This window comes from Pelophylax lessonae (assembly GCF_965119305.1).
Source record: "Pelophylax lessonae genome assembly, chromosome: 9".
NCBI lineage: Eukaryota > Metazoa > Chordata > Amphibia > Anura > Ranidae > Pelophylax > Pelophylax lessonae.
In genome coordinates, this window is record NC_138776.1 from 115,408,253 (window position 1) to 115,419,906 (window position 11,654).

General features: G+C 46.3%; 1 protein-coding gene across 2 annotated transcripts in view; it reads right to left on the bottom strand.

The window, feature by feature from the left end:
- Positions 1-11,351, bottom strand: part of PAPSS2 (3'-phosphoadenosine 5'-phosphosulfate synthase 2) — a 111,565-nt gene extending 100,214 nt beyond the window's left edge. For both annotated transcript variants that reach the window (XM_082266725.1, XM_082266724.1), the window contains exon 1: positions 11,110-11,351. In XM_082266725.1, coding sequence (XP_082122851.1) covers positions 11,110-11,121 — 12 coding nt within the window. In that variant the 5' untranslated portion in view covers positions 11,122-11,351. The remainder of the gene's footprint in view (positions 1-11,109) is intronic.
- Between the last annotated feature and the right edge of the window lie 303 nt (positions 11,352-11,654).

Below are 11,654 nucleotides of genomic sequence, written 5' to 3' on the forward strand. Positions count from 1 at the left end.
AAACCAGGTAGCCACTCCCACAAAAAGTGCCAAATGTGGCAGTGGCATGGGGAGGAGGGTGCACACACAGGGTGGAAACAACAACACCGTGGGCCCTATTGTTAAATAATTTGTATAGCCTTACTATGGACAAGAACTTGGTGTGCTGTACCAAACATGTCCTTCTCTCCCCTTCCTTAAAGGGGATTCTAAAAAAAAAAAAAATATTTTTTTAAATAAGAAACATGGTATAGTTACCTGCTCTGTGCAATAATTTTGCACACAGCAGCCCTGATGCTCTTCTTTTTGGGTTGCCTTATCAGGCAGTCCAGGCCCCTCCCTCTTGTCGAGTGCCCCCAATAGCAAGCCTCTTGCTTTGGGGGCATTTGGGCAGGCATGCTCCCAAGCCACACTCTGTGTCTATTGACACACAGAGCATGGCTCAGCCCCACCCTCAGCTCTCTCCTCAATGGCTGAGATTGATAGCTGCAGGAGCCAAGAGTTCCCGCTGCTGTGTGAGCCAGTGAGGGGAGAGACTTGAAAGAGCTGCTGCTCTCGTGCACATCGCAGGATCGGGCTCAGGATCGGGATCGGGAACACATACAGCAACTTTAACCACTTACCTACAGTGCACTTTCACCCCCTTCCTGCCCAGACCGATTTTCAGCTTTCAGCGCTCTCACACTTTGACTGAGAATTACTCAGTCATGCAACACTGTACCCATTCAAAAATTGTGTCCTTTTTTTCACACAAATAGAGCTTTCTTTTGATGGTATTTAATCACTACTGGGTTTTTTATTTTTTGTGCTATAAATAAAAAAAGACTGAAAATATTGTGAAAAAACGCATTTTTCTTTGTTTCTGTCATAAAATTTTGCAAATTAGTAATTTTTCTTCACAAATTTTGGCCAAAATTTATACTGCTACTTATCTTTGGTAAAAATAACCCAAGTAAGTGTATATTATTTGGTCTTTGTGAAAGTTATAGAGTCCACAAGCTATGGTGTGAATCATTGAAAATTGATCACACTTGATCACACCTGATGTACTGAAGGCCTATCTCATTTCTTGAGACACTAAAAAGTCAGGAAAGTACAAATACCCCCCAAATGACCCCTTTTTGGAAAGTAGACATTCCAAGGTATTTAATAAGGGGCATGGTGAGTTTTTTGAAGTTGTAATTTTTTCCCACAATGCTTTGCAAATGAAGATTTTTTTTTTTATTTTATTTTTTTTTTACAAATTGCCGTATTAACAGGTTATTTCTCTCACACAGCACATGTATACTTGCAACTACACCCCAAAACACATTCTACTACTCCTTCTGAGTATGGCGATACCACATGTGTGAGACTTTTTCACAGCCTGGCCACATACAGAGGCCTAACATCCAACCAGCACCGTCCGGCATTCTAGGAGCACAAATTTCACATATAATTTCCTGACAACCTATCGTACTTTTGAAGGCCCTGGAGCACCAGGACAATGGAAACCCCTATAAAATGACCCCATTTTGGAAAGCAAACACCCCAACGTATAATTTTTGAGGCATAATGAGTCTTTTGAATATGTCATTTTTTTCCACAAGTTTTTGGAAAATGTGGAAAGAAAATGAAAACACATTTTTTTTTACACAAAGCTGTCCATTTATGCAATATTTCTAACACATAGCATGTACATAGCAAAAATTGCACCCCAAAATACATTCTGCTATTCCTCCTGAGTATGGCGATACCACATGTGTAACACTTTTTCACAGCCTGGCCACATACATAGGCTTAACATCCAAGTAGCGCTTTACACAAAGTTGTCCATTTATCCACTTTAAGACTGGGCCTATTTTTGACACTTGGTGTTTACAAGCTAAAATCATTTTTTTGCTAGAAAACTACTTGGAACCCCCAAACATTATATATTTTTTTTTAGCAGAGACCCTAGAGAATAAAATGGAGATCGTTGCAATATTTTTTATCACACCATATTTGCGCAGCAGTCTTCCAAATGCGATTTTTTTGAAAAAAAATCACTTTTTTGATCTAAAAAATAAGAAAACAGTAAATTTAGCAAATTTTTTTTCCATAATGTGAACGATAATGTTACGCCGAGTAATTAGATACCCAACATGTCATGCTTCAAAATTGCGCATGCTCACAGAATGGCGCCAAACATTGGTACTTAAAAATCCCCATAGGCAACATTTTAAAAATTTCTGCAGGTTACTAGCTTAGAGTTACAGAAGAGGTCTAGGGCTTAAATTATTGCTCTCGCTCTAACGATCGCGGCGATACCTCACATGTATGGTTTGAACACCGTTTACATATGTGGGCGGGACTTGCGTATGCGTTTGCTTCTGCGCGCGAGCTAACGGGGACAGGGCGCTTTAATTTTTTTTTTTTTTTTTTTTTCCTATTTATTTTATTTATTATTTTTTTATTTTTACACAGTTTAAAAAAAAAAAATGTTTTGATAATTTTTATTCCTATTACAAGGAATGTAAACATCCCTTGTAATAGAAATAGGCATGACAGGTCCTCTTTATTGTGAGATCTGGGGTCAAAAAGACCTCACACCTCACAACTACACTAAAAAAGAAAAAAAAAAAAAAAATTGTTGAAAGAGGAAAAAAAAAAAAGCAAAAAAAAAAAGCGGCCCTTTAAACCGGTTGCTAGGCAACATCTTTTGACGTAGCTCCGGTCCTCCAAGACCATAGAGTTGAGTGAGGGCCATCTTGCCCTCACTCGACTTCCTGTCTCTGAGGATCCGGGACCGGATAGTTTTCCCCGCTGCCGGCGGGTCCGGTAAGCTGGGAAAACGTCTGGGACGCGGCAGGAGGGGGGGGGGGCACCTCTTCCCCTGCACCGTAAGGGTAATTCCGCGGCGAATCCGCCACTGGGACCACCCTTATCTGAAAGCCGACCGCCCGCCGTTTCAAAAAATACCGGGGTTATGGGGGCTATCTTCTGCCATAACCCCAGTATTTAGCTTTTAATGGCCGACGCATATAGTCGTTAGGCGGTCAGTAAGTGATTGCATGTATATGGCAAACAGGTGACGATGACTGATGGGGTGACAGGTGACGATGACTGATGGGGTGACAGGTGACGATGACGGATGGGGTGACAGGTGATGATGACTGATGGGGTGACAGGTGATGATGATTGATGAGGTGACAGGTGACGATGATTGATGAGGTGACAGATGACAATCACTGACCGGGTGACATGTGACGATGATTGATGGGGTGACAAGTGACGATCACTGATGGGGTGTCAAGTGACGATGATTGATAGGGTGACAGATGACGGTGACTGATGGGGTGACAGGTGACGATGACTGATGGGGTGACAGGTGACGGTGACTGATGGGGTGACAGGTTACGATGACTGATGGGGTGACAGATGACGATGACTGATGGGGTGACAGGTGACGGTGATTGATGGGGTGACAGGTGACGGGGCGATGGTCACTGATGGGTGACAGGTGACGGGCGATGGTGCACGGCGGTACTGATGGCAGTCTCTGGTGACCGGTGAACTTTAGGCTACATTCACATGTGAGCGTAGCGATCACGGGCAGAATCACTGCGATTCTGCCCGCGATCCAGAAATCATTGCAAATGGCGGGACGCCTGTGCGTTGCCCGCTGTGCGATGTTGCTGCGATTTCCGCCTGCCGAATCGCGGTAACATCACGCAAACAACGCATGACGCCCCAAAGAAACTCTTGTACTTTTTTGGGCGTCATGCGATGTTTGCGCGATGTTACTGCGATTTGGCAGGCGGAAATGGCGGCAACATCGCACAGCGTTTGGGGTGCTATTGCAAATCACGGGCAACGCACAGGCGTCCCGCAATTTGCAATGATTTCCGGATCGCGGGCAGAATCGCGGTGATTTTGCCCGCGATCGCTGCGCTCACATGTGAACGTTATGGGTGTCAATTTCTGGGCACTGATGAGGTGACTGTTGGGTGACAGGTGACATTGGGGGGGGCTGGGGACTGTGTGGGGACCTTTATTACTGTGATTTTAGTGTGATTTTACTTTTTACATGTGTACAGAGCAGTAACTCACTATTTCTAGCTCTGCTCCCCTCATACTGGAAACTGTGTGAGGGGAGAAGAGCTAGTAACAGTCAGTTACTGCTCTGTGTTTACATTTTGTGATCGGCTGTGAATGGATTGACAGCCGATCACTTAGTAAACAGTCACTGTCAGTGACTGTTTACTACCGCCGGTGACAGCTGTGTTCCTACGGAACACAGTGCCACCGACATGACCGCGCTGCGCGCTCCCGATCGCGCATGCGCGGTCATCTCCCGGCCGCCTCCATTGTGATCGGCTGTGTCATTGGAACACAGCCGATCACGTGGGAAACAGCCATGCCTATTGGCTGTTTCCCCCCTGCCGGTGACCGGCTGTGTCCCGGGGACACGCCGACACCGGCAGTGCACGGCGGCGCGCCCGCGATCGCGCGCCTGCCGTGCATTTACTGGGTCACGTCATATGACGTCCGCCCAGGATAATAGCCGCACCGTCCCGCCGTCATATGACGGCGGGCGGGCGGTAAGTGGTTAAGAAATATTTCCAGTATAAAAACGGTTTTGTTCCGTTTAAATGGTAGAAGTAGGACTGGTTAGAAGTACGCGAAAGTCCTATGGAGATCAGGCATTTCTCAGCTTGAGATCTGCCTGTGTATGGGCAGCAATGAAATAAGCAACCACTGTCACACTGCACCTACATATGCTGCTGAAAGCCTGGCTCTTCTCATCAATGGTGGCCGTCAGATAAGGTTCAGGACACACGTTACAATCTGATTGTACAAACCCTTTTAGATCTTCCAACATGGAGGTAGTAAAAGATGGGCCGCCATACACAGTTCTTTAGAAATAATGTGCTTGATTCCCCCATCAACACAGACAGTGTTGATGCGGGAATCCCTCCAGCCGAGCCTCTGTCTTCTTATGGTGGGGCCAAGAAGACAGTGATTATTGCTAGCAGCTATAGCAATAATCACAGGTAAAACCCAGCAGGCTAATTGTACCCAAGTTAAATGATAGATAAACTTGGTTCATTCAGCTTGCCCATACACAGTTCAAATCTTGGCCGGTTCCTGCTGAACCAGCCGAGATTCGAACCGTGTATGACCTCCCTTAGAGACAAATTGATTGGATACAAATTGATTGGATAGTTGGGGTAGGTCCTCATTTTCCAAAGTTTTGGTAAATCTAAGGCCCCATTCACACCTGAGCACTTTGTAGCTTAACCACTCACCGCCCGCCAACAGTATATTTTTCTCCACGCTGAGCAACATATTGGTACGTTGCTTAGCACAGGCGCCCTGATGCGATCCTGTAACCTCTCTGTCCAATGGACACTGACTGGCGGTCACCCGTCACTATCCGTGATCACCCCCACACCAGTCATATGATGACTTTGTACTGCACTGGCAACAGTATGTTAAAAAAAAAAAAAAAACAAAGTAAAAAAAAAAAAAACATTTATTTAAATTTCTTCATTTTCCCATAAAATTGTGACAAAAAATTACAACTTCAAAAAACTCGCCATGCCTTTTACTAAATACCTTGGACTGTCTGCTTTTCTAGAAAGGGGTAATTGGGAGGGTATTTGTACAGTCCTGGCATTTTAGGACCTCATGAATAACATTTTGCAAATAAATGATCTAACAGAAAGGAAGAAAAAAGCTTTTTTTTTTTTAAATTTTGGTATATTTTTGTTTATATAGCAAAAAAAAAAAAAAAACCCAGGGTGATTAAACACCACCAAAAGAAAGCTCTATTTGTGTAAGGCAAAAAAAAAAAAAAATGATATAAATTTAATTTCGGTGTACTATTGCATTACCGCGCTATTGCCAGTTAGAGTAGCGCAGTGTGGATTAGCAAAAAAATGGCCTGTTCATGAAGGGGGTAAAACCTTCCGAAAGCCAAGTGGTTAAAGCTCCGAAATGCTGGATACCCAAAACCCCATGTATTTCAATGGTGGCACTGTGCCTGTACTTCAACACCTAATTGTAATCTGTAGCCATGGTGGCACGGTGCCTGTAGCTCAACACCTGATGGTAATCTATAGCCATGGTGGCACGGTGCCTGTAGCTCAACACCTGATGGTAATCTATAGCCATGGTGGCATGGTGCCTGTAGCTCAACACCTGATGGTAATCTGTAGCCATGGTGGCACGGTGCCTGTAGCTCAACACCGGATGGTAATCTATAGCCATGGTGGCACGGTGCCTGTAGCTCAACACCTAATTGTAATCTGTAGCCATGGTGGCACAGTGCCTGTAGCTCAACACATGATGGCAATCCGTAGCCATGGTGACACTGTGCCTGTAGCTCAACACCTGATGGTAATCTACAGCCATGGTGGCACAGTGCCTGTAGCGCAACATCTGATGGTAATCTATAGCCATGGTGGCATGGTGCCTGTAGCTCAACACATGATGGCAATCCGTAGCCATGGTGACACTGTGCCTGTAGCTCAACACCTGATGGTAATCTACAGCCATGGTGGCACGGTGCCTGTAGCTCAACACCTGATTGTAATCTGTAGCCATGGTGGCACTGCGCCTGTAGCTCAACACCAAATGCAATCTGTAGGCATGGTGGCACGGTGCCTGTAGCTCAACACATGATGGCAATCTGTAGCCATGGTGGCACAGTGCCTGTAGCTCAACACCTGATGGTAATCTATAGCCATGGTGGCACGGTGCCTGTAGCTCAACACCTGATGGTAATCTATAGCCATGGTGGCATGGTGCCTGTAGCTCAACACTGGATGGTAATCTATAGCCATGGTGGCACGGTGCCTGTAGCTCAACACCTGAGGGTAATCTGTAGCCATGGTGGTGTAGCTCAACATCTGACGCTTCAAAAGACAAAGGTGATACTTTTGTGGCAGAGTTGGGAATTTGTAGCCACAAAGACTTGAATAGTAACAACTGCAAACATTTGAAACTCTTAGTCCCCGTTCACACTGGGGCGACCTGTTTGCCTCACAGGTCGCCGTAGGTCGCCTTCCATAGGGAAGCCTTAGAGTCAGTTCACACTAAGGCGACACGACTCCTTACTACTTCGGGGGCGACTTGTGCATTACCATGCACCACGACTTCGGAGCGACTTGCAGGGACTTCACATAATGGAAGTCTATGCAAGTCGCTCCGAGGTCGCCCCGAAGTAGTACAGGACCCTTTTTCTAAGTCGGAGCGACTTGTGTCGCTCCTATTAGAACGGGTCCTGTAGTGGTCAATGGACCGCGAGGGAGCACGACTTGTCAGGCTGGCAAGTCGTCTGACAAGTCGCGCTAGTGTGGACCGGCTCTCAATGTCATGCGGTTTTTAACTTGCAAAAACTGGTCTCCTCCCCCTAGTGCTTTCCACTGATTGGAACATGTATGCCTGACACTTAAACACACATGTAAAACGTTGAAAACATGCTCCTAAATTGCAAAAATGCTACAAAATAAAATGTGGCTAACGATCACATATGAATGCAGCCTACAACATTGTACAGAGATTGTTTGGTCAGATTGTGATGTGTATGGTGAACCTAACAAAACACACGGGTTAATCATTACTGTTGGTTTTCATAGTGTGCCAGCAGAGACAAGCATTTCTAGGGATGAACTAAAGTTGGCCATACACTGATCAAACCGCACCAATTTCATTCTGTGGTCAACCCCGCTCCACAGATGTCAATCGTTAGATGGACTTCTGCCGAGGGGACATGTTGGAAAACTTTTCTCAATCAGTGGCTGCAGCCAATCAGCTGCTGATCAGTGTATGTGACATCATTGGGTTCCTCTGTCCCAGTGGTGGAGGAATTCCTCCATCCATCCACTATATCAATGGTCTCCAAACCGTGGCCCAGGGGCAAGATGTGGCCCTTTACTAGCTTTAATCAGGCCCTTGGGGTAATATTTCATTCTCTGACACCAACAGTGAGGCATAAGTCCTCCCAATGACACCAATGATGGGACATAGAAATAACAAAGGAAATATGCCTTCAGACAGCAGCGGTCTGAGCATATGGAAGAAATAATATTAGTGCCAAATCCCTAATTGACTTCGATATGGAAGAATTGGGAGGCAAGGATTTTTTGGCACACAAAAATTTTAAAATCAATTTTTGTTAATAAATTCTTATAAAACCAAAGAGTACAATAAACTCTATAAATTGGCCTTGAACAAGGCCCAGGTACATTATTGTAGCAGCGGAATTACTCTTTACTTGATACAGAATATCCAACTATATATAACAAAGAATTTTTTGATATTAGGTGTAAATAAATACTTTACATCAAGGAGATATTAACGAAGGGTGACAGAAGATGAGACTGTCGTCCAACCAGATCAGTTGATGCTGTATTTAGTTTTAGCTTAGTCTTGAGCGTTATAGTAGAGTATTCTGTATATTGCCGTAGATAAAGAAAAACGCAATAGCGTCAATTGTAGCTAACGAGGAGGGTATCATGGATCACAGAGGAAGTGGATGGAGTGTATAATGAGATAGAACATAAGCCATTGGAACTACTGTATCAACCAACGGTTAATAAATGCCTGGCTGATAGTCTATCAGAGGTCTTCTCGAAATAGGTCAGTCTTTGAGCATCTGGCCAGCGTAGAATGAGGAAACCCCCATACATGCACAGCAGTCAGTCATCCCATCACACAGGGACTGTGTTGGCAAAGCAAGCCATGCATGCGCATCCCAGTGTGCATTCTGCAGAAAACAGAGCAGGCAGGTAGGTGATAAGTACCCTGCCTACCCCCAATGTTTTCTGTAAAATGCCTTCAGATAAACTTGAATTACTGCCCACATACTATGGAAGGGAAAAATCCCAGAATACTACAAGATCCTCACAGATGGCGGAGGGCTCATGCACACAGCGTGCGATTTTCCCTTCTGAACGCCTTTTACCCCAGCAGGAAAAAGCAGCATATAAAACGTGCCTAAAGCTGCGTACTGCAGTGTGACATGTGTTTAGAGGAGTTCATGTGCGTTTAGGTGTGTCAAGTGTATTTTCTGCCCAAAAGCTCCTCTCCTGAACATCCCTCGCCTGAATGCTCTGAATGCTTCTCTCCTGAACATCCCTCGCCTGAATACTCCTCTCCTGAACATCCCTCGCCTGAATACTCCTCTCCTGAACATCCCTCGCCTGAATACTCCTCTCCTGAACATCCCTCGCCTGAATGCTCTGAATGCTTCTCTCCTAAACATCCCTCGCCTGAATGCTCTGAATGCTCCTCTCCTGAACATCCCTAGCCAGAACGCTCTGAACGCTCCTCTCTTGAACTGAACACTCCTCTCCTGAACCCTCCGAACGCTCCTCTCCGGAACGTTCCTCTCCTGAACACTCTGAAGGCTCCTCTCCTGAACTCTCCGAATGCTCTTCTCCTGAACGCTCCTCTCCTGAACGCTCCTCTCCTGAACGCTCCTCTCCTAAACATCTCTCACCTGAACGCTCTGTCCACTCCTCTCCTGAACTCTCCAAACGCTCCTCTCCTGAACACTCTGAAAGCTCCTCTCCTGAACTCTCCGAACGCTCTTCTCCTGAACATCCCTCGCCGGATTGCTCCTCTCCTGAACATCCCTCGCCTGAACGCTCTGAAATCTCCTCTCCTAAACTCTTCTCTCCTGAACACTCCTCTCCTGAACACTCCTCTCCTTAACTCTCCAAACGCTCCTCTCCTGAGCACTCTGCAGGCTCCTCTCCTGAACCCTCTGAACGCTCTTCTCCTGAACACTCCTCTCCTGAGCACTCTGAAGGCTCCTCTCCTGAACCCTCTGAACGCTCTTCTCCTGAACACTCCTCTCCTGAGCACTCTGAAGGCTCCTCTCCTGAACCCTCTGAACACTCCTCTCCTGAACATCCCTCGCCTGAATGCTCTGAAATCTCCTCTCCTAAACTCTCCTCTCCTGAACGCTCCTCTCCTGAACATCCCTCGCCTGAATGCCCTGAACTCTCCTCTCCTGAACTCTCCTCTCCTGAACTCTCCTCTCCTGAACTCTCTGACGCTCTTCTCCTGAACTCTCCTCTCCTGAACGCTCCTCTTCTGAACTCTCTGACGCTCTTCTCCTGAACTCTCCTCTCCTGAACTCTCTGAACGCTCCTCTCCTAAACTCTCCTCTCCTCAACTCTCTGAACTCTCCTCTCCTGAACTCTCCTCTCCTGTACTCTCTGAACGCTCCTCTCCTGAACTCTCTGAACTCTCCTCTCCTGAACTCTCTGAACGCTCCTCTCCTGAACTCTCTGAACGCTCCTCTCCTGAACTCTCTGAACGCTCCTCTCCTAAACTCTCTGAAGTCTCCTCTCCTAAACTCTCTTCTCCTCTCCTGAACTCTCTGAACTCTCCTCTCCTGAACTCTCCTCTCCTGAACTCTCCTCTCCTGAACTCTCCTCTCCTGAACTCTCCTGAACTCTCCTCTCCTGAACTCTCCTCTCCTGTTTGTGCCATGGTGATGGGGTTTTTCAGCCTGTAAATCCATGTCACCTAGACTTACACAGAGGTGCTTTTGCAGGTGGAGAAAGAAAGAGGCCCATAAAGAGATGTTTTTCTAGCTGTGTGTGATGAGCCCTCACACTGTCAGATCAGATCTATCACATAATATGAGAAATGTGTCAGTGTGGGGCTGCAGAGTCACAGTCATCCCGGCCAGATCTTATCTGGGGTTGTCAATACAAGTTCTACATTCTATCCCATGGATCGGTGACCATACACAATTGGACCATACAATCAATGTGCAATTCCATTAACACAATTCAATCGATCGATCAGAGAAGATCAAACTGTATCGATCGCCAGGAAGAAAAATGTATTTCCATCAGATTATGAGATTACATGGTGGAAACTGAAATGGGATCAATAATTTATAATGATTGTATCTTCCAACTATTGATAGCAATCCACAGCCCCCAACAACTGAATGGGTTGTGGACTATCGATCAATTATTACTATGTGATCAGAAAGTAAATGTTTGATTTATTGCAGTGTGTATGGTCGCAGATGGGAGCAGACTGCTGCAGCACCTCTTGGGGCAGAGCTGTCAGTCAGTGAACTCTTCTCTGGGATCAGTGCAGATGAATAGAGAGGAGAAGATGGAGAAAGTTCCCTACCGGCTTGGACATGCTGATGATCGGAGCGAAGTAATAGGACACACAGGAACCCAGTCTGCTAAGGATCGCTCCACCAACCACTTATTATAGGCCGGCCAGACACGTAGCAAAGTCCCCGGACCAACCTTTCCCCGGCTGGGCTCCGCCCCCTCATCATCCGCCGTACTCAGGGGGACTTAGCGACACGGCTTGGGGTACTGACAAGGGTCAGGGGCCGGGGGCGGAGCCTCCGTACTTCTCCAGCATGGCCCCGCCTACACAGGTTTACCTCCGCCCTCTTCCTTATGTGGGGAATGTGTGAGGAGGAAGTGGGGGTTACAGAGGAGTCAGTGAGGAGAAAGTTCACACAGTGGCGGGACGCCGCACATCACTGACAGTCACACACTGCTGACTGGGAGTGTAACACAGCTCTATATACTACATGGACAGTCACACCGCTCTGTATATTACATGGACAGTCACACCGCTCTATATACTACATGGACAGTCACACCGCTCTGTATACTACATGGTCAGTCACACAGCTCTGTATATTACATGGACAG